This window comes from Delphinapterus leucas, chromosome 13 (genome assembly GCF_059928025.1).
Source record: "Delphinapterus leucas isolate spDelLeu-1000000601 "Yukka" chromosome 13, BTC_Dleu_Yukka2, whole genome shotgun sequence".
NCBI lineage: Eukaryota > Metazoa > Chordata > Mammalia > Artiodactyla > Monodontidae > Delphinapterus > Delphinapterus leucas.
The window spans coordinates 55260953-55284558 of NC_143141.1; the positions used below are offsets into that span (position 1 = coordinate 55260953).

The window sequence follows — 23606 nt, forward strand, 5'->3', positions numbered from 1 at the left end:
TTTAATGTTTTTTTCTTGGTGCTATTAGTCTTTAGAAATATACTTTCTAAATAACAAAACCTAAATTTTTGCATTTATAGGTCTAGGTTGTATAGAAGACAATGAAATATTTGACAATGCAATGGCTGGAGTCTGGATTAAGACAGATAGTAATCCTACACTAAGAAGAAATAAAATCCATGATGGAAGAGATGGTGGCATCTGTATATTTAATGGGGGTCGAGGTATTGTTGTTAATTTTGCATTAGTAAAAAACCCAGTTTTCCATTATTCTTCCATATCTTTAATGATCAATGACATTGCCATTTAATGTGTTATAAATGAGGGAATCACAGTCTTTTTCCTTATCAAGTCTCAAGATGGTTTAGGGGGTTAGTGCCTAGAGTTAAAGGAGACAAATGTTTACAGAATTTTCCTTTTCCTTCAAGCCACCTTGAGCGTGCCACTTGTTAGCGAGGCTTTTTTAAGGTAGCAGAATTTGTTTACACCCTCTCTCTGGACCTTTTATTATTCAGAATAGTGATATGATTATAATAAACTTCAAAGTCAAGTTATAGAACTAGGTGTGGAAAATTAATTGGTCTGCGAATATATATAAATGTCTGTAGTAAATAAGGATTGCTTTGTACCTGTTCACAACTGTCTTCGTTGGAGAATGGAATTAAGCCAATATGTGCTCAGTTTGGTATCCAAAAAGGTCAAATCACTTTACATTGAGGCAAAAGTTCACAGTCCCTGCCCCTTGCAAAGGCATAATTTGTTCATAAAGAGAGACTGGGAGAGACTGTCAAATGCAAATTATCACCATTCCTGAAACATCAGTAACCCAGCATTATACATATCTTGTATAGAAGGTTAGCTAGTCATTACTCTAATATACCAAGATTTAATCAACAGAATTTACTACTACCACCAAACAATGATGATTCCATTAATGACATAGACTCTCAAGGAGTTTATAATCTAGCAATTCAGTAAGTGACATTATCTCTAATAGGATTCTTTGTAAGATATAATGAGGAAACACAGTACAGAATGGTTGGTTTTATTTGTAAGGTGTTGGGAAGGGTTCTGGAGTAAAATCTTGAGCTGTGTCTTGAAAAATGAGTATTTACTGGTAAGTTGGGGGGTAGGGGGTTGAAGGCCATTCCAAATGTAGAAAAGTATAGTTATTTCATTCTTTCATTTGTTATGTACATACTTACTAATTGAACATCACTGTAGCAAAATACAGATGCTAAAAATAAAATGGTGAATAAAACACTACTACATCCAGAAAGTTTATAGTCTAATAGAGTGGCACATTGTAAGCAAAAGTCTAAAGGAAACAAAGTGGTTTAGTAAGGCAAGAGATACTGAAAGTCGAGGCCGGAAAAGGGGGCAGCGCCCAAATCGTAAAAGGCTTTGTTTATATATACAGTATAATGAAAAGGCTTTGTATATATGCGGTACAGTTTGGACTACATCTTAGCAATAGCATTTGAGGAGGTTATAGTGGACATATGCAAGATTAGAGGCAGGGGGACTTCCCTGGTGGCGCAGTGGTTAAGACTCTGTGCTCCCAACGCAGGGGGCCCGGGTTCACTCCCTGGTCAGGGAACTAGATCCCACATGCATGCCGCAACTAAGAGTTCGCATGCCATAACTAAGGACCCTGCCTGCCGCAACTAAGACCTGGTGCAGCCAAATAAATAAATAAATATTTAAAAAAAAAAGATTAGAGGCAGGGTCTTGGAATAGTGTTTTCTAGGGGAAAGGGAATTTAGAGGTCAATACTGTGAACTACTACAGATGGATCAAATATGTACAGAAATAAAAACATTTCATGTCTTCAGGGAGCAGAGAAACACTAGAACACAACTAAATATGATTCACTATACATAAGTAGATTTTATAGGAGTAATATTAACTAATACTTATTTAGTACTGTGTACTTTTACATGTGTTAACTAATTTAACCCTCAACATCCCTATGTGGTAGGTGCTATTATGCCCATTTTACAGATAAGGAAATTGAGACAAAGAGAAGGTAAGTAATTTTCCCATTCAGAGTTTGGAAGTGGTGAAGTCAGTATTTGAAGGCATGAAGTCTCATTCCTCAGCCCTCTTAATCATTATGTTATCCTGCCAGCAGAGAATTAATAATTAATTTGATGGAGGAAAACTGAAAACCTCCCAGAGGAAGTGTCGTTAAGAAGAGTACAGGACATTGCAGAAAGAGGAAATAATATAAACCAAAGGCATTAGGGATAAAAATGTATAGCATATTCAGAGTGTAGGTAATATAGTGAGACAGAGGAGTAGGTTGGGGGAATATTTTTTTTTCTCTTTTTTATAAATTTATTTATTTATGCATGCATGCATGCAGGCTGTGTTGGGTCTTCCATTGCTGCGCGCGGGCTTTCTCTGGTTGCGGCGAGCGGGGGCTACTCTTCGTTGCAATGCATGGGCTTCTTATCGCAGTGGCTTCTCTCGTTGTGGAGCGCCGGCTTTAGGCGTGCGGGCTTCAGTAGTTGCAGCACACGGGCTCAGTAGTTGTGGCACGCAGGCTCTAGAGCACAGGCTCTGTAGTTGTGGCGCACTGGCTTAGTTGCTCTGTGGCATGTGGGATCTTCCTGGACCAGGGATGGAACCTGTGTCCCCTGCGTTGGCAGGCAGATTCTTAACCATTGTGCCACCAGGGAAGTCCCCGAGTTTTTTGTAAATAGCAAATTAATTTTAAACTTTATTCTGATAGTTTATACAGATAAGGGATATGATAGAGTGGTGGGAAACACAACAGCAGAAGAGAGGTTGGAGTGAAAGAAATGGATCAAGGAATGCTGATAGGGGCCAGAAAGAATCAGGGCTTGAACTAAAACATGGAGAGTGCAAAGGTTCTAAAAATATTTCAAAGGAATTAATTTTAATTCAGCAGTGTTCAGTAAGAATCAGCTTTGTGCCAGGGCACTAGGGATTGATTCATAAGCTAGAAATGGTCCTTGCAACCATGGAACTTCAGTTTCTTGGTTAGAATGGTTACCAGCCAATTTTAGCAATTTTTGGTTAAATTCTACTTTAAATATCTATGAATTACTAATAAAATTTCTTTTCCGTTGAAAAATTAGTCCTATGAATTTCACAATCCAGTTAATAAGAAACTAAAAGAAAACCTAAATACCACCAAAAAGGCTAGTAAAATTTGCTATATGCATTAGCCTTAATCTGGGGAAATATTTTATTATAGGTCTCCTTGAAGAAAATGATATTTTCAGGAATGCTCAAGCAGGTGTTCTCATCAGCACTAATAGTCATCCAGTCTTGAGGAAAAACAGAATATTTGATGGATTTGCTGCAGGTTTGTATTTTCCTTTGTTACCTGTAGCTTGTTTTCTGTACATAAAATTGATGCTTGGTATATTATCTCTTTTGCTTAATAACTAAGGTGTGCAAAAGTATGCTGCAGAAGTTGGCTGAATGCCTGTTAACAATTGCTTATAAGAGCACCTAATCCAAGTTTTGGATTCTTCCACTCTAAGCCAACTTTATAATATTGCTCTTGTAGTTCAGTAGTAGTTATGAATCATCAATTGCATAGAGTAAATAACAGGCTAGTACTACCATTCGAAATAAATTCAGATAAATGCAAGCCCTCTGGCCTCACAAATGGCCAAACAGAATGCTTTTTTAAAGATCTTGGTAAGTGAAGTCCAAGTATCATGCATATATTTCAGCTTTTTGCCACTGAAGAGGATTTCTCTTAATAATTCCAAATAACCATCTAGCTCCTACCTACACATATTTCTGGGCCCTATCTTCTTAGTTTGCAAAGAAATTTTAAAATGTCATTATTAATAAAAGTAAATTACAAACCATCTCTATCATTCCTTTTAGCAGGGACAGAGGATTATCAACAGTGGAAAGTGAATTGAATGTTACTATAAACAATTCAAATAAACATTTGCATTTATTTCTTTCGATGTTAACAGTTAATATACTTTTTATGTAAAAGAAGTAGTTCACTATATTTGCTATATTTCAGGTTTCTTTTAAGAAACTATATATAAAGTGATGCATCTGCTGTTTGTAAATTTTGCTTCAGGTATTGAAATTACAAATCATGCAACTGCAACACTAGAAGGCAATCAGATTTTTAACAACCGGTTTGGAGGCTTATTTTTAGCATCTGGTGTTAATGTGACAATGAAAGGTATGTTGGAGTCTGTGTTCTGCCTATAATGCACTAAATATGCCATGAAAAGATGATAGAAGCCATTGTTATTCAGTAACTTAATACCTTCTGTCACTGTATAGTAGTTAACCAGCAATTCAAGAGAACTATTTTGAAAGAGTTTTGTTTCACCTTGTCCTAAATAGTTGGAGTATCTTGTACAAGGAAAACTCATTTCTGTTCTTAGCCGACTTTTTTACTTCATTGGTTAGCCTCTTTTAAAGTTCTTAAAAACTATTAAAATAATCCTGTAATTTGTTACCTTAAGCCTTTATACTCTAGAATTTTTTTTTTATTACAGATAACAAAATAATGAACAATCAAGACGCCATAGAAAAGGCTGTTAGTAGAGGCCAATGTTTATATAAAATATCAAGTTACACCAGCTACCCCATGCATGATTTCTACAGGTATATTTCTAAATTATTTGAGTCTTGAAATGGGAGAGTAAGATTTACTTTTCTAAACTGACAAGAGCTCACATATTTAGCTTTCCCTTAAATGTATGAGCTAAGAAAGTAAATTGGGTTTTTGCTAATGGAAAAATATAACTGAAAATTTTATTAATTGTCCACATTGAGTTATGTGATCAATCTACTTTGAGGATCCTGTTTGAGACCGTAAAATATGGGAAAATGTAATACTGCAGTAACTACTGATACCACTGAAAATGTGAAACGTACTGCTTTCCTAGGAGTTTCAAGGTAAAGCTGTCATTAAGTGTTCCTTATATCCCAGCCACCATGAGTGGGTTTTGACTTCCCCTCCCCCATACTGATTCAGTGAAGACTTGATAGGAACTTAATTGTTTTCCTCAGAAGACACAAAATAGGAAATTCACTTATTCCACTAAAGTCCCTAGATAAGAGCCACAAAAATTGGGGGCCTCTTTTATAAGCCAAAGGCCATAGGGTAATAGGTAAACAAATTGCAGTGTTTTGAATAAATAACATGATCAAGGAAAATAATGTAAGCTTTTGCTTTTTAGATGTCACACTTGTAACACCACAGACCGAAATGCCATATGTGTGAACTGCATTAAGAAGTGCCATCAGGGACATGATGTAGAATTTATTAGACATGATAGGTATGTATGTAGCACACTTGCTTGCTGTATTACCCGATTATTTTCCTCCCCTCACTTTCCTAATCTTTGGGTTTTCATTTTGCTTTAGGTTTTTCTGTGACTGTGGTGCTGGAACACTGTCTAATCCTTGTACATTAGCTGGTGAGCCTACACATGATACAGATACACTATATGACTCTGCTCCACCTATAGAATCTAATACATTGCAGCACAACTGAATTCCTTCCCTAAAGAAAAAGTCCTGCCATTCTAACATCATAACTTAAAACATTTTTTTTTGGAAGAAGATTTAAAATATTTGCCCATGCTACAGGAAGAGACTGTATTAAAAATGGATACACAAGGTCAGTTGACACTATGAAGCTCAAGCTACCAAAAAGAAAGTGGCAATATATTGACTCAGGATCTCAAAGCTGGGTGTTTTAGCATTACTGTGTAAAGACTTTTGAAGGGACAGAAGTGAAGAAAATAAGCTGCAATTTTGTACAGATACCAACTTCTGAAAAAAGCTGGTGTTTTTACAACTAGCATTGAATGCAGTCCAATTTGCAGTAGTACTCTTCAATAGACAAGCAGCTTTGTTGCTGCCTTTATGGACGTGGGTACCAAGTGCTTTTGTAATATGGTAAAAATGTGAGCTAGCACTTCTGCATTTCTTTTGATTTTTTTTTAACATGTATTCAGATTGAGAAATATGATTTTAATGCTTTAATCTCATGTAGTTTGTTTTTAATTTCAAGCAAAATCTTATTGTACTTGAATGTGCCCTGTTTTGTTAGCACACCTAGACTTGCTGTAACTGTACTCATGTCCCAGTATGTACGTTCTTTCTATGAAAGAGAAAACACTAATCTTAAATTATATCCAGCAATGTTTCTGGTATCCTTTAAGAAAAGTTAAGACTATATTTCCTTCCCTTCCCTGTGCAGCATTCAAGATCACCCCTAGACAAAGTGAGTGTTTTAATGAGACTTCCTAGGAAGGGATGCACTGTAAAACAAAAGTATTCTTGTAACTCAGTTTTGTGAAAGGTAAAAACTACTATGTTTTAAAAGTACACTTTAGAAAGTCTCTTCAAAACAGTCCTGTATTTGAACTCTGTTCATAGTTTTTTTTTGAACAGTTTAGACAAATTGCTGGAAATTAAAAGAATTTCCCGCATTAAGCTGAGACAAGTATATATATACAGCCCTATACAGTTTCATAGCTCCCCCCCACCCCATTTATGTGTATTGGTGACAGTGGGTATAAACAGCCTGAAAGTGTATGCATGTACCATAACATCTAGACTTAATATATTGTGGAGTATTCAATAACCATTATGTAGAAGGTAGGTAAGAATTAAAAGGGTTTAATTTCCTAGAAAGAAAATGGAAAAATGGTCATTTTTAAAAAATAAAGTTTATTAGATCATAATGTTGTCTGAATTTACCACCTTTGTCAAAAGTGAACTCAAAGCTTCCAATGTAGTCTATAATTCCTCAATCAAAGTCAGCAACTTACGGACAGCTTCAGCATCTACAGTCGACCTTTCACTAGCCAGACAAACTTCCCTTAAAATAAATTTAAAAAAAAGTTGTTTTAGTTTACATTTTTCACAGTGCATCATCCATTCCTTTTACTGTTTTTTGTTAATCAACTACATGGTAAAATTATATCCAGTTATAATTACCGAAATAATCGCAGTGACTGAGTCATCTTCTCAAATTCTCTTGCTTTTCTGTGTCCCTTTTGAATAACCTCCTCTGGAAGATTAGCAAGCCTTGCTGCATTAAAGCCATAGCTTTTAGGACAGGCTCCTTTAATGAATTTATACAGGAAGGTAATAGTCTCCTGGCTGGGATCTTCACATTCATTTTCTACCATGCATGCCTAAAAAAGAAAAATTACATGCTGGCAATGGAAGTACCCATTCAAAAACATAACTTTTGAATCAACAACTTGTACATACCATGTGTCCTAGGCGCACTGCAACATTTTGAGAATAGTCTTCAACTAATGAATGGTAGTGGGTAGAAAACAATGTACGACACTTTATATTCTCAGCAAGTTCTTTAACAACTGCATTTGCTATTGCTGTCCCATCAAATGTTGCAGTACCTCTTCCTATGAAAATAAAATATACATGAACTATGTATTACACAATCTGCCATATTATGTACGAAGAAGGACATACCTCACAAAGGAATGGAAAAAAATGTACTAAAGATCAGTTTAGTATATTCAAAAGCATTCTGTAAACAGGCCCTCTCTAGCTAAGTAGGTCTGCTTGGAGTTGAGTAATACTACTTGAGTACCACTGCACTTCAGAAACTTCCTTTTAGTTCTCTTTAAATAGCCTCATTATCCAATAAATATTCTCATTATCCCTGTAAAATTGCCACCTTAGGGCCAACTGTGGGGTCTATGGACGAATGTGAGTGTATTCATAGTCTTTAAGAGATGTGTCCTTCAGACCATTTTCCAGAAAAATAATTCTTTGTACTAATGTTTTGGAAATTTTAGTATCTTACCTAATTCATCCACAAGCACCAGAGAATGTGCTGTTGCATGTTTAAGTATACTGGCAGTTTCACTCAATTCAACAAAAAATGTACTTTCACCTACAAAAAAAATCACAAATAGGTGATCATTTTAAGAATCCTATTGTAACAGTAGATTCATATCCTTTGAATCTATTATGAACTACCATGATACTAAGAGATTACTTCTAGTATGTTTAAAATTGCATAATGCTTTCAAATGTCTGAAAGCATTCTGCCTTGCGTAACACCAGAAAAAAAAAATAAAACATCCTATTTAAAGGTAGATGTGTTTAACACCTAAAATATAGAAATGAACTGTCAAATAACAGAGCCTTAGGTAGGGAAAAAAACTCACCTGACATTATTCTGTCTGAGGCACCAAGTCTAGTAAACACTCTGTCGATTGGTGTGAGCCTACACACTTCAGCTGGTACATAACAACCCATCTGGGCCATTACAACCAGTAGGCCGGCCTGTGAATGAGGGAGAAAAAGGTCTTTTATGACTGGTGTTAGAGAACAGAGAGAGAGATCTATGTATATCCAGAAGACAGAGATAATAAGCCCTAATAAATCTTTATTAACTAGGAGTAGTCAGGCACTCTAAAAAAATTCTTCACAAACCTAAGTAGGAAAAGTGAGGCTTAGGAAGGCATGAGGCTTAGGGTCTAACTGGCTTTATTTGAAACCTCAGCACCTATATGCTAACCAACTACACTAGTGATTCTCAACCTAAAACTACTGATGCCCAGAACCAATTCCAGACCAAACAGTTTCAGAGGATGAACACACCCCAACTCCCAGGTACTTTTTTGTTGTGCTCTCTAGATGATTTTTGATTTAAAAATGAAAAGGAGGTTGAAAACCACCTTACTACACTATTGCTCCTCTCTAGTTAGCAAATTTTTACAGAAATATAATACAGTGCAGTAGAGTTAGGGGGTCAGCAAACATTTTCTGTCAAGGGCCCAATGTCTGTTACACGTTTTTTTTCTACAACCCTTTAAAATCTAAATCATATTTAGCTCAATAGCTACTAACCCTTGGCAGGTGGTCAGAAAAATATATTTATTGTCTTCCCTAAAAGCAGTTCCCAACAGTTAACTAGAGGTCATGAATCACTTTCCTGTATGAACAAGTGCAATGGTTCTTGTATAAGGATTCCTAGAAATGAACCTAATTTAAGAACAAACATAAAACGTGTATAATTTTCATTCATTATGAATACCTCTGCCTTCACAGGAAATGGATTCAATCAAAGAGTTCATAAACTCATGGCCTGAAACCACCTTCACCTTAATATACTTCCCTTAACATCAGGCAAATATTTGACCAATAAGAAGAATACAGTTCTTAGTTTCATGACTCAAGGAGTTTCCCTTTGCTTCCTAATAAGTCAATGACTGAATTCTATCATATGCTCCTTGGGAAACGGTGGCCTAAATATGTACCATATTCACTCGTTAAGTGTTACAAATAATTTGGTGTAACAAAACTTCAAGTTTACCTGTCTCATGAGCGTAGACTTGCCCCCCATATTCGGTCCAGTAACAAGCACACAGTAAGCTTTGCCATTTTCTTCCTCTTCCTCACAGCCTATTAGAATGTCATTTGGAATAAAGTCATCACCAAAAAAAGTCTTCGTAATGCAGGGGTGGCGTGATCCTTTAAGGTCTAGAAAGGGAGGAGTATCTTCTTCTGGCAACAGAATTTCTGGACGACACATAGGACCATCACCCCCTCGACTGTAGTTGGCCAGGCACAGTAAGACATCTGTTAAAGAGAGGTCAAAAGTGAAGCTTCATCATTTTTGAGGTTTCTTGATAAGCACAAAGGCCCAACTTCTATAAGTCTTCCAGAAATGTTTTTTTAGTGAAGGGGGCATGCTCTACTTGCCCTTTAGACATGGCAGCTTTTTTTCTAAAAGTAAGCACTCTAGTGACATTGTTTTAACTGCACAAAAATAAGTCATCAGCCTAAATGTTTTACATGTCTTACAGCACTTGTACTGAAATGAGAATTAACTTCCAATTTCAAGCCCAAGAAAATATCCCCTCAAAGTAGATTTTAAGTCCTCTAATATCTAAACCAGAGGTATGCCAAAGGAAAGCTAAGATACAACAGAGAGATGCTGTAGTGGTCTCTCCTTGATATAACCATGGAGCTGACACTTCTTAGAAGCAGAATATTCTGACAATAAGCAAAATCTTAAGAGGAAAATATATTGACCAATTTTGAACACTTGAGCTGAGGGATGATTTTACATTACCTACCAAATTGTTTAAAACTGTATTGGCTTAAGTAATAAATGTGGCACACTCAAAAACCATGATAGATATACACACTCAAAAACAACAGGATGCCATTTTTTTCTGGACAGTTGTGTTCAGACTAAAATAGTTTTGTTACAAATTTGGGTAAATTATGGTTGCTGCATTTTTACAACAGAAAAAAACCCAAAACTGTAAAACAAGCAAAGGCTCCAAATGACTTGGCCATGAAATTTAAAGAAAAAGGAAATTACTTATGAAGCTGAAAAGGTTACCAAATTACAAATATGTAAATCAGGGCTCTTAGAAATCAACTGTAGAAAAGAAAGTGTGACAACTTGGGCTAAAAGAAAAAGGGAGGATTAAAATCTTTTGAAACGTTCACATAAAGAGATTCACTGAAATACAAAAAAAGAATGCAAGGGTGCATATATATATATATATATGTGTGTGTGTGTGTGTATATATATATAAAAAGAAAAACTGAGTGATAGGTCAAGGGATAGCTTTAAATTAGTGTGACAAAAAATAGCCTAAAAAACAGCATTTATTGAATACTACAAATTCAACTGAAATTTGATTATATACGTGTCCCTTGAGTTTAGGGATACAAGTCAATGAGGACTTTCCAATGGACTTTCCAATCTTAATATACAATTGGAACACAGGACGTTACTAACCAAAGCTTTAGGAACAAGCCTCTTGAAAACCTTACCCAACACTGCGATGCACTCCACAGCAGCCTGCCAGTCCTTGTAATTTTTATCAAAGTTATAGAACAGTCGCCGCATGCAGTCCTTTAATGATACATCTCTCCGTTCTTCAGCATTTATCAGATTAGCCAACTTTTTCTCAATTGTTTTGGTCCAGTATCGTTTACAGCCCTTCTTGGTAGATTTCAACTCATATTCTTCTGGCAAATTACGGGTGATGAAATTCTCGGGAATTTCCAACTGGTAACGATTCCTACCAATTCCCCAGTAGACTATGGTCCTACAGCCAATTCTACTACGCTGTTTCTCCAAGTATTCCAGGAGGCTCTGTTCATTTTCTCTTATGTCAGCAAGAGCTTGATCATAATCAGAGTCAAATCCTGCCTTGGGAGTAATCAGTCCAGTCTTTCGAGCCTTTTCATGGTCAAAGGCTGTATCCCATCGGTTTAGTTCTAAAGTCAAATCAGGAAAGCGGCCTTCAGGATTTTTTGCCTGCAGAGTAAGGACCTGCTTAAGGATTTTAGACTTAAAGTCATCAATGACTTCCTCCATAACCCCTATAATTTTACATAGTACTTTGAATCCTTCCAGAGCAGAAAGAAAATCAATAATCTTTTTTTTGCTGTATGTGGTTTCTTCATACATTATAGCCCTGCTATCTGGGTGGTTCTGGCTCTTCAGGGGAGAACCAACATTATGAATTTTACTCAGTAGCCTCTCAAGGTCTGGAAGCTTCTTTAGAAGGTCTACAACCTCAGAGATTTTGTCAGGCACAACCATTAGGTCTTCTATGGCATCTAGACGATCGCTGATAACATAAGGGTTACAGAGTGGGGCACAAAGCCATTGCTTTAGGAGCCGCTTACCGAAGGGAGTATAGCAAGTATCAATCTTGTCTAACAGGGTCCCTTCAGTAGAACCATTTGTTCCATTCAGAAAAATCTCCAAGTTGTTTAATGTCACAGCATCTAGCACCATTCGTTGACTGGCTTTAGCAAAGACAGCACCAGGTCCTGTAGCACGGACCGTGTCAGAATCCAAGGGAATATATTCTTCAAAATTAGCCATTGATAAAAGCTCCTGATCAATAAGGCATTTTTTGAGGTAGAAGACACAACCACCAAGAGCAGAGAGGGCCAATTCACTCTTCTCTCCCGGTGTCAACCCAACAGAATCAGACTCTGAGGTCATACCTTTAAGCACCTGGGGTAACATCACCCCACTGTCCTCATTTAACTTGTCCGTAAAATACCCTTCTTCAAGGAGAGTTCTCAAAGTTTTGGCTGCGTCCCAAAACTGGGAACCTGGTATCAGACCTTCCTGAAGAGAAGAGGACAATGAACCCTTGAGAATCATCTTAGTTTCCACTGAGAGATTTCCTTTCTCAAACAAGACTTGTACTGGAGGATAGTGTGCCACTAACGTCCTAAACCTGGAACAATGGCGATCATCTGAAAACTGACCTATGAAGAACTTCCCTAGCGAGGTATCAACAAAACATACTCCATACACTCGAGCGTGGCCAGAAGAATCATCTTCTTTTTCTTTGAGGCTAAGAAGGTATTTACTGTAGTTCTCTGAGGGGTCACCTTCCAGCACACTGTAGGTCTGTGTACCCTTGGTAATGACCCTACAGATCTCCCTCCTCACCACTCTATCATACTTAGATATATGTGCCATCTTTCGGCATCGTGCCTCCATCATTTCCGGGGTCTCGGTCTGTTCCACCCGTGCTACTTTATAGCCCTTCTGGACCAGGGAATCTGAATATCGGCCAAATGCAATTTCAGGGAAACCAGAATGGGCCCAGTTGCCTTTCATGAATACCAGCCCTAGTTCACTGACTCCAGTAAGAGCATCCATGTGGTATAGCTCATAAAACTTCCCCACCTTATAAAATATGACAAGATCAAAGTTCTGAGACTTAATCTGCCACCACTTTCTCATCCCAGGAGTACAGGAATTAAGGAAATCCTCAGGCACATAGAGTGTGGATGCATCAAAATCAGGGTGATCAGGTCGCCTCCTGTGCTTATCTCTTCTCTTCTCCTCCTTAAGCCACTCTAAAGTTTCATGATACCAGATGGTAGGGCGACTACTGTCATCACATCCTCCACTAACGTGGGCTTGGGATTCAGAATTTTGAGGGGCAGAGAAAGCACTCAAAGTATTCTTGGTTTCTGATGAAATGCCAGTTGCTCGTTTGGTGGCCGAGGGCATTTCCTTCCTTGAACTTTTCCTTTTGAGGGAGCCATTACCAGTTATCATTCTCTTCCTCTTCGGAGCAACTTTAACAGGGCTGTCCAGGCCTTCACTGTCACTATCCCCTACTCCACTGCTTATTTCATCACTGCTTCCTTCCTCCTTAGCATCTGGCTTAAATTCCACATCAGAGCCACCAATGTCACTCTCAGAGTCTGATATGACCCTTCGCTTTTTTATCTGGCGGCTACTTCGCCTAGATCCTTGCACCTTTGGCCTCACTTCCTCTTCACTCTCAATTTCATTTTCTTCTTCACTCTTATCTGATGCGTAAGTGGCACCTGCCTGGAAGGCAAAGAAGAGTATTTTAAAACAAAGTAAAATTTGGAAAATGACAGTATTGCTGTGGAATCTCTCAATATGCTGCAACTTCATCTATCAAGAGAAGAACCCACCTCCAGAAATAAACTATTTTCTTTCTCAAGGGATATCAATTTCAGTTTCGCCTAACATTAAAACAAGTATCACAATACAGGATTAAGTGATTCTGTCATGAGAGTTCTATCCTATTCAATACTGATGAAGTCCTTAGGATGACCACACAGCACAAATACCCATAGACGATGTCCTCATTAACAGTCATAGCTGTGGAAAAAACTTTCAGTCCTCTTCTGTTATCTTTCTTCCAGGGTCACCTCTCCTCTTATATTTGGACATGTTATGAAGTTTACCATTTTATAAATTCTTTAGTATAAAAAAGCAGTAAATCAACCTAGTTCTAGTCCCTGCTTTCCACAAACCAGCTGTACCTTCTTGGGCAAGGCACATTCACTTATTATCATGGGCCTCCCTCATACGTTAAGTAGTATGAGGCTAAATGATTTCTGTAGTTACCATCCAGGTCTAAACATCTGAGTAACGTTAAGATCTCTGGTTTCAACCTCAAAAATAAGGTTAGAAACTCTTCTTTCATTTCTCTTAAAATACTCATTATATTAACTTACTTATTGCCTATCTCATCTAGAATAGAATAAAACAAAATCAAACTTATAGATGAATCTTTTTAAGCACACGGCATTAATTTACTAAATTAGAGAATGATGACTATGTTTGTTTTAAATATACCAATTATTCATTTCCTTAACAAGATTTAATTCACTCAAATAGTGACCATTAATATTTGAAACCAAGGTTGTATTTCAAGGTTACTCAACCTCTATTCTTACCAATCCAAAATACAACAAAAAGTATTAGAGCATAAAACTGGATATTAATTTCCACACCCTCATACAGCAGCTTATTACCAGACACCAGGACCAATTTTATCACCATGTCCTTACTGTCCCTAGCTCTCTATACTGGTTACCAAAATGGTCCTGCCTTTTACAGCATGTGTCTTTCTAGCAGGCTTGAGAACTTAAGTAAAAAGAGGTGCTAGGCTGCTGAGATTCTAAATAATATAACATGACCTACAGTCCAGGAATGTATAGAAGTATGCATGTTTGAGTACTAAACAGATATATGGAAAATACCACTCTAATATGCCCCTGACCCTTTTTCATCACTCTCCTAACAGAAGTAACAACCGCCTGTTAGCACTGTCCCACCTCCGTCTCTTCTTCCTCCTCTGGTTCTGAGGGCTCATCACACACTGCCAATTCAAGCCTCTTAATCTTGTCTTTATTCAAGGCTTCATCTGCACGTTGCATTGCTCTGAGTATTTCAGGCTTTGAACTGTAGAAATGACCTCCTTTCTGGGCTTCCTTTGACTTCGAACCTAAAAAACATATTTATTTACAAATAGGAACTGTTGGCTGGATATTTGGCTCAATGTATAACACTTGCCCTAAGGAACAAGAGTGACAACAATCAAGTATAATTTTTAATCTCCCATTATTTCTGATTGATACAGATAGATCAATAAAGCCTACAAGGAAGGAATTTTCAGGGAAAAACTACCAGTGAAACTGAAATTACCTATTTTACCTCATTTAAGCTGCCTTAACTGTTGGTCACCCAGGACCACTTAGTCTCTCTTCTATAATGACCTGGGACTGTGACCCGAAACACCTAGGCACACCTCCTCTTCAGGTGAGGCATGACATGTAAAGGGGGTTTGAGACCCTTTTTAAAAAAACATTACTTAAGAAAGGCAAAAACTACACTATCGCTTAAATGAAGCAATGATATTAAAAATAAGTTTGTTCCCAAGGCAGTTAGATAAGATGTTTAAAAAAAAAAAAAATCCTACATTTTGGGACAGTTCAGACTTGTAATGTTAAATTTTTTCAAAACAGTAGCATCAAAATGTCTTGCTCTGCTTTAAAGTAAAACTTTTCCTTTATTCACTTCATTTCAAAGAGCTATAGTATTAAATGACATTTCCATCCACTGAGCAAAATTTCTATCCACAAGACCAATACAGAATTGTTTTAGATCTTTTCCAAGAGGCATAACTAGGAATGTCTTTTTCTCTTCTTCTACCTGAATATACCTATAGTTGGAAAATGAACCTGAGTTTGTCTAACAGATCCAAATGTTATATTACACCCTTCTTTCTATATACTAAAACTGATGGGACATCCTAAATTTCCATGGAATTAGCAACGTTCATAAGCTGACTAAAACAAAGCTGCAATTTCTCAATTCTCTAAAGAGCTGCACCAAAACTACAAACTGCAACAATCAAAATCATTAAGAGTAGCTCTGAACTTTTCCCAAAGTACCTGCTGCAGCTGTACTTACCCCCCCCCCACCTATCTGGTGTCATCGCCATTCCCCGAAACCTCTGATGCAAACTACAGCTCTAAGACCATGCCCCCCAAAGAAGGCCTACTTTTTTTCATGCATGCCTCTTTGCTGATTTATTCACATACATGTATTGCAACGATATGGATATTTAAAGGGCAGAGAGCAGTATGCACATGGGTTGTTTTATAAAATAATTACAACATAAATGTAAACTTTTTTGATCTCTTTTTAAAGTCCTTTTTTGCCAAAGCTTTGTTTAGAATTTCAAAATTAGTCCTGGAAAAAGACCTCATTTATCATCTGGTCCAACTCTCTCTCTCATTATATATATATGCAAACAGAATCAGAAAATAAGATTATACAGCAAATTAGTGGAGAAGACTGAACCAAATTCCCTTATTTTCTTTCCATCCTGCATGTCAGATTTCTGTGTGGACTTAACTTTCTTCAGTGTGCCGTCCCTGCCCTGCAGGATGAAGAGTACTATGACCAAAAGGCATGATTCCCAGAGGTTTCTGGGAAAATGAACATTGTTCTGATTCCAAAACACTGAGTTCAACAATGTCCTAGCCAGGAGAGTCTGAAGATAGTGGAGAAAAACCCGTACATGCTGGACTGTTCAGGCACTGCATCCTGCAGTCATGCTGTACATGCACTGTACAATCCAAGAGACTGATAGGGTGCGCCCAGCCCAAGTGAAGCTATAAATGCAGGACTGCTGATGTCTGTGATAAATAAGGCCGGGCCTGGGAAGAGAAAGTTAAGGTTCCAGAAATCTGATTTCTGATGTGAACCTCAATGCAGATGTGCTCATAAGGTGAGGATTTTGAAGGCCAGGTAGCATGCATCTCCATCTGTCCTAAAGAATGTCACTGATCTATATTCTATGCATCTTGGCTGCATTTTCTTTTGGAACCTTTAAGATGGGAACACTTTAATTTACTCTTTTCATGTCTGAGTATGGCATTTTGGTCCAAATCACGAGATCCAATCATGAAATCATTTTTCCTTTAATGATATGATATTGCTGTAAGTCACTCAGAAGGACGGAAATGCAGCTTAAGACCAGCTGCATCTTATCCTTTTCCCATGCTAGAAGCTTTCACCACACCACTCCTGCAATTTATTTGAGTAAAATATGCTTAATTCCACTGTATGGGAGACACTAACACTCAAGACTCATGTGTGCGTGCATGCTCGCTCTCTCACAAACACACACAATCTGCAGAGTGAATCTTTTACCTGTATATGGCTTTAACAGCCTTCTGCTAACCCAGCCCCTTGTTGGGCTGTCATCAAAAAACTGTACATGAACTCGGGCAGACTTTCCTTTCTCACGGATGAATGTTCCATCAAAAGGGTGGTTGTAAACCAGGCAAGGCCACCAAGGGTAACCCTCCATCTTGGCCCAAACCAAATCACCTGGTGAGAAGTCACAAGAACTGTTGCCAAAAGAAAATACATAATTTGGTTAATATTTTGTTAAGCTACATTAAAGGCAATTACCTACAAAGAAGCAATTTTAAGGAAGGTATCTTTAAGAGTCCTTTGAAATTTTCTGGCATTAATATACAGGAACAGAAATTCTAGAATTAATGATTTTTAAAAACATTTTCAAGTTATTTTTAAAAACATAAGCAAATATCACGATGTTTATTAAGACAAACACAAATATAATGGTATTAAGGTTAGAGACTATCTCAGAATTATTCAAGGTTTAAAAACTGTGGCAGAATTCTGATAGACTACTGATAGCAGGAAAAAGACATAAACTCATTGTACTTGTGATCCAAATTATAATGAGTAACACCTGTACTACACATATGGTATACACAGGAACAGGATCTGACCCAAAGTATTAATACCAAACATACCGACTGTGTAAATTTGCTGCTTATATTATTATCGACTTTGCGCCAATGTATTCCAAATACTCCAAAAGCTACCTATAGCACACTACTACCCCCACCCTCACCCTAAAAATCTAGCTTTATGGAAAAACTTAAGTCAAGAGATAAGTGCCTAATGTACCCAAAATAGTTGAGTACATAATGCCTACAGAATCAACAGGAGATTCAATCTTCACAAAAGCTGATTTAGCCCTAAAGGTTTCCTGAGAAAAGGAGAGGAGGGGAAAGGAGAGGGAGAAGGGTAGCAGTGTCCAGTAACAGACTACAAGAGTCCCTCAGTGATGGAGAGGGACAACAACTGATAAACCCTGCTCAAGTACTATATACCAAGATTTTTGAAGCCCGCTTACAGGTTTTCGCTGAATAACTACAAATGTAAAATAAGCACATTACAAAAAGAATATTTTAGACATTTTTGAATCATCAATTGAGGCCACCTTATAAAATCAGGCCCAATCATAAAATTAAAGTATTTCTTTCTTCAAAAAAATGTGAATATGGAAATCCCTATGCGGAACAGTTAGAAAAGAAACCAGAACAGGAGCATGGCTTCAGCTGGTGCTTATATCAAGGGCCTTTAAGGTACATTCTTCTTTCAACTTAGAAATCTATAGCAACCAGCACAACTTTATAATTATTGCTGTCAAACACCACAAGGCTCATCTTCAAACAGGGAGCTGTGTCTGCACCATTCAGACTTCTTACCTTAAGTGCTTCATCCTTCCTAACATATCCATTAATTCAGGAGACAAAGACCCTTATCTCCGTGTGGAACTGTCAAGCAGGCTTTCCCTTAACTTAGGCAGGTAGCCACTTAACCACAAAGTCTATCACACACTGGTATCAGAAAACCACAAGCTGGGACTTCCCTGGTGGCACAGCGGTTGAGAGTCCGCCTGCGGATGCAGGGGATGTGGGTTCGTGCCCCGGTCTGGGAAGATCCCACACGCCGCGGAGCGGCTGGGCCCGTGAGCCATGGCCGCTGGGCCTGCGCGTCCGGAGCCTGTGCCCCGCAACGGGAGAGGCCACAGCAGTGAGAGGTCCGCATACCGAAAAAAAAAGTAAGAGGAAAAGGTGACAGCTCAGAAAAACAAGTGTAAAAGCCTTCATACAATTAAAAATAAGAAATGACTTAAGCTAAATATACAGTGAACAGATCTTTAAGCTTTTGCTTTAAAAATCACATTATTTTTGCTCCCTCTTCAGCCCATTACCTTGGTGTTGATTGTTGATTACTAGTTGTGCCCCAAATTTGTAGGCAAAATTTTTGGCTATCTACTTTTTAAAAAAGAATCAGTAGATAGCAATGTACTGCTAGAATTTGCTCCTATAAACGATAAAAGATAGACTGGGTATGTCTAACAAAAACTTGTGTATGTAAATACAAGTTTCACAAACATGAAACATGCTCTCAAGCCAACTTTAGAAATCAAACTATCAGTGTCTGTATCTACCTCTTAAGGTGGACCATTAGAGCAGAATTCCCCTACCCTCAAACAGCTAATGAGAAAAGAGAAGTAATCAGAGCAATTAATAACAAAGGCTCCCATCATACCTGCCCACCTGTACCTCTGCCCACATACTTGGCTTTCTTTCTTTCAGCTTGCATAACTATGGCACCCATCACTTACGCATTAGGTCTACAGTGACCATATAAATTATCCAAACTGGCCTCTAAAACTATTTCCTAAATAAATTATCATCCAAACTGGCCTCGGAAACTGTTTCCTAAATATTATTAGAAAGGAAGTCTACATAAAATACTAGAAGAAACCAGAGTTCTTCGGAGAGCAGCTTAAGAAGCAGGGACACTGACCATCCTCATCAGAATGAAAAGATGTTTTCAAAAGTTCTGAGGGCAGGGACTTCCCTGGTGGCGCAGTGGTTAAGAATCCGCCTGCCGATGCCGGGGACACGGGTTTGAGCCCTGGTCTGGGAGGAATCCCACATGCCACGGAGCACCTAAGCCCATGCGCCGCAACTACTGAGCCTGCGCGCCACAACTACTGAGCCCGTGCGCCACAACTACTGAAGACCACCCGCCTAGAGCCCGTGCTCTGCAACAAGAGAAGCCACCGCAATAAGAAGCCCGCGCACCACAACAAAGAGTAGCCCCTGCTCTCCGCAACTAGAGAAAGCCCGCGTACAGCAACAAGACCCAACACAACCAAAAATTTTTAAAAAGTTCTGAGGGCAATGTTAAAAAGTCATAAAAGGGCTTCCCTGGTGGCACAGTGGTTGAGAGTCCGCCTGCCGATGCGGGGGACACAGGTTCGTGTCCCGGTCCGGGAAGATCCCACATGCCACGGAGCGGCTGGGCCCGTGAGCCATGGCCGCTGAGCCTGCGCGTCCGGAGCCTGTGCTCCGCAACGGGAGAGGCCACAACAGTGAGAGGCCCACGTACCGCAAAAAAAATAATAATAATTTTAAAAAATCATAAAAGCCAGCTTAAAAGAGGCTCCCACTGACCAAATTGTAAGTTCAGCATCTTTTTAAATACCAATTTTAATTATATCGATTAAATCAAATTAGGTCTGTGAAACTGAGTCCACAATGATACTTTTTTAAAAGCTTGAATACTTTTCTTACAATGATATTATATGGAAAATGTATTACTACAGATTTAATTGTATGAAAATTCTCAGGAAAGGCACCTACAACTAGGGCAGATCGTTACCTTTAACTAAAGGCTCTTAGGAAAAAAAACTTGTCAATGTCTGACATACCACTCCTATAAATGAGTACAAGGCATACACTTAAAATTTTTTACTGCCCTCATTTCTCATAATCAACAGATAATTATCACTGAAATGAGACTGTGAAAAATGAACTAGCTAAGACTTGCTTTAAAAACCCAGATTTAGTTGTCAGAAGCCTTGCTCACAGCTCTTTCAATTATGGTCTTAATAAACTACAGAAGAAATAAAGTACTGAGAAGCAGGCCTAGAGTGCATAAACATACATCCTGTAGCCATTTATTGAAACTGATGTCACCTCGACTCCTTCATTTCTCTCATCAACAAAAGTGGAAAAATACTTTTGCATCACACCTGACTGACAAAGTAACTAAGGGGAAAAAAAAAAACAGGCAAAACACTTTAACACTGGAGCACAAGAGAAAACTAAATGACAAATGACCATTAAAAGATGCTCAACTTCTTTAAAGAGTTCAACGACGCTCATAAAAAGTCCAAATGTCTTTGTAGCCCATTAGCCTGTTGGTGACTGGATCTCTGCATACCTAAGGCTCCTGCCTCCTCTTCATTCTCAATTTGCAGGACCTTCCTCTTCCTGCACCAGCTTCTAAAACTCCCTCACCTCCACAGTAGCCTGGCTAACTTCTTCTTGTCCTCTAGTCTCAGCCTAGAAAGCTGAAAGCCTACCCGGACCCACACATACCCCATCCTCCCCCCAAAGCACATGGAGCTCACCAACTCCGCTCCTGCTCTAGAATTGCCTTTTTGCTTGTCCCATTCACTGTTATATCCAGGATCTACAATGCCCAATACTGTGCCTGACAGAGTAGATACGTTAACATTTGTTGAATAAAAGCCAAATCTATGTATACAAAAATAAGGTAAAATTCAAAAATTAAGAAAAAAAAGAAAGCCAAATCTATATACTGAATGGAGTTTCTTTAGAAGCCTAGTATCAAATGCCCATCTTTCCTGAATACTTTGGAAGTAGTCCCCATAGTAGGTGGTCAAGTGTAAACAATGTTATGCTTTTACAAGTCTCCTAAATTCAGACCTCAAAAAAACAAAGAGCATATGCTATACAACACATAAAGCACAACCATACAATAAATACCTCCATCCGTTTAGAATGGATGCAGGAAGAATCAAATTCATGTTTAAGTAAACATTATTAACACATTGTGCATCTCTCACCATGAAAAATAGTCTGTTACAGAGGATGCACATGTAGGGAAGGAAAAATATTTTCCCCTTTACCCTTCTGAGTTCTTGGCTAAGAGCCCCTGTAATAAAAGATTAACAAGAGGCTTCCCTGGTGGCGCACTGGTTAAGAGTCCGCCTATCGATGCAGGGGACGCGGGTTCGTGCCCCGGTCCGGGAGGATCCCACACGCCGCGGAGCAGCTGGGCCTGTGAGCCACGGCCGCTGAGCCTGCGCGTCCGGAGCCTGTGCTCCGCAACGGGAGAGGCCGCGGCGGTGAGAGGCCCGCATACCGCAAAAAAAAAAAAAAAGATTAACAAGAAAAAGACAGACAAAAGTTTATTAACATGTATACCTCCCCATAAACGTGGGAGATACTAAGGAAAACTGAGTAACTCCTAGAGATGGCCCGAGTCACCATCTTAAAACATCATCTGAAGCTTTATAAAGACAAAAGAAAGGTGGGGTGGCGGGGACAGATAAGGGAGGTTACCAGGAAAAGAACAAAAAACAAGGGTATGGTTGTTATGCAGATTTCAGTCAGTGCCTTCTCCATTTAATAAGTTTCGGATGATTTAGAGTCACTCTTCTCTTCCTAGTACAGAGAGGGAGACATCCTTACAAATGGAGATTTCCTTTTTAAATGTAAATTTCCCTTACAGAAGAGTAACTTCTATAGCTCTCAGAGCTTCTCCAGTGTCCCCCAGTTTCTCAAAAATTATCAGTTCAAAATAACCTCTATGCCAGAGGCACATTCTGGGGTGGCATATCCTGCTACTCTTCACACAACCTCATGAACTGCTTGAGAGGGTCGCTTAAAGGAGAATAACACTGTAATTCCACGCAGACTTTGAAAAATCTGTATAACACCTAAAACGCAGGACATTGTAAATCAACTACTCAAGTTTCTTATCCTGAATGCGTTCTTTATTTTTCTGTACCACTATTTCTTCATCCTTTCAAATGGCTACCATTACACACTATGCCTAATACAATACCTGGGATACAGTAAATGTGAGCTTTTCAAAATGTCGCCCGCTGCTCCAACAAAGGCCAGTCAAGCCCTGGAACAGCGCTGAACTGCCGAGAATGCGAGGAAGACACCTCTGGGCAGGCTTCCCTATAATCGCGTCCCTACGTCCCCGCCCAGAGTCAGAGCAAGGCCTTTGGAGGCTCACTCTCAATTCCGGAAAAATTACACAGCCCCAACCTGTCCTGAAATCGCCAGCAAAAGATGCACTGTATCAGGGAGTTCCCTGGTGGTCTAGTGGTTAGGATTCCTGGCTGTCACTGCTGGGGCCGGGGTTCAATCCCTGGTCGGGGACTGAGATCCCAAAAGCCTGGGGGAGGGGGGCGGCCAAAAAAAAAAAAAAAGATGCACTGTTCCTTAAACTAACATTATTTTCAACTGGCACAATACTTCCAGGTGTCAAAATCAACACTGTTCCTAAACTTTGATCTGTTTGGGGGCATATGCTGTCTACCTACAGGATGAGCCAACTGGATCCCTGCACTTGCTGCTCCCCCGCCCCTGCAATCCTTACTATCACCAATCAGGCCCCTCCGTCTACGAGTGGACACACCCCTCGCGCTCTAATCTCGTCGCCCACCCCCAACCCCCATACCCAGGCCGAGGGCCCGCCCACCCACTCCGCCAGAGGCTTCGAGTCCGAGGCGCTCAGCCAAACATCGAGCGTATTCCTCCAACGACTACTGGACCGGTAATTCACCGTCCCAGCTGTGAAGGAGAAACGTCCTCCGGGAGTCCCACTCGCAGTACGCCGCGCCCCACAACCTGCAGGTGGCCGGGGGGCATCCCCCCGGCGGGCATTCCTCCTTCCCGCCACCCCTCCCCCGCCCCGGGTAGGCACCAGCCCCTCCCTCGCCCTGGGGGCGCACCCCACGCCGAGCAGGCAAGCTCTTTTCTCTTCCCGCCGCACCCTTAGCGCTCCCGTCTCTCATTTCTCCTCCCTGCCCCGAGCACCTTCCACTCCTCCTCCCCCACCTGACGGACCGCGTGTCCTCCTCTACCCCCGAACTAAG

General features: G+C 39.4%; 2 protein-coding genes across 10 annotated transcripts in view; one reads left to right on the forward strand and one right to left on the reverse strand.

The window, feature by feature from the left end:
* The window catches only part of FBXO11 (F-box protein 11), a 99949-nt gene extending 93236 nt beyond the window's left edge, over positions 1-6713 (forward strand). For 3 of the 4 annotated variants that reach the window (XM_022573906.2, XM_089922350.1, XM_089922351.1), the window contains exons 18-23: positions 81-224; positions 3227-3337; positions 4082-4189; positions 4512-4620; positions 5199-5297; positions 5386-6713. In XM_022573906.2, coding sequence (XP_022429614.1) covers positions 81-224; positions 3227-3337; positions 4082-4189; positions 4512-4620; positions 5199-5297; positions 5386-5515 — 701 coding nt within the window. In that variant the 3' untranslated portion in view covers positions 5516-6713. The remainder of the gene's footprint in view (positions 1-80; positions 225-3226; positions 3338-4081; positions 4190-4511; positions 4621-5198; positions 5298-5385) is intronic. The other variant, XM_089922349.1, reaches the window with a different exon arrangement.
* MSH6 (mutS homolog 6) overlaps positions 6680-23606 on the reverse strand; it is a 125783-nt gene continuing 108856 nt past the window's right edge. For 5 of the 6 annotated variants that reach the window (XM_030762964.2, XM_022573904.3, XM_022573902.2 and 2 more), the window contains 9 exons: positions 17000-17199; positions 14614-14783; positions 10807-13351; positions 9329-9594; positions 8178-8295; positions 7811-7900; positions 7249-7403; positions 6970-7169; positions 6680-6850 (listed from right to left, as the gene is read on the reverse strand). In XM_030762964.2, the coding sequence (XP_030618824.1) occupies positions 6769-6850; positions 6970-7169; positions 7249-7403; positions 7811-7900; positions 8178-8295; positions 9329-9594; positions 10807-13351; positions 14614-14783; positions 17000-17199 (3826 nt within the window). In that variant the 3' untranslated portion in view covers positions 6680-6768. The remainder of the gene's footprint in view (positions 6851-6969; positions 7170-7248; positions 7404-7810; positions 7901-8177; positions 8296-9328; positions 9595-10806; positions 13352-14613; positions 14784-16999; positions 17200-23606) is intronic. The other variant, XM_089922346.1, reaches the window with a different exon arrangement.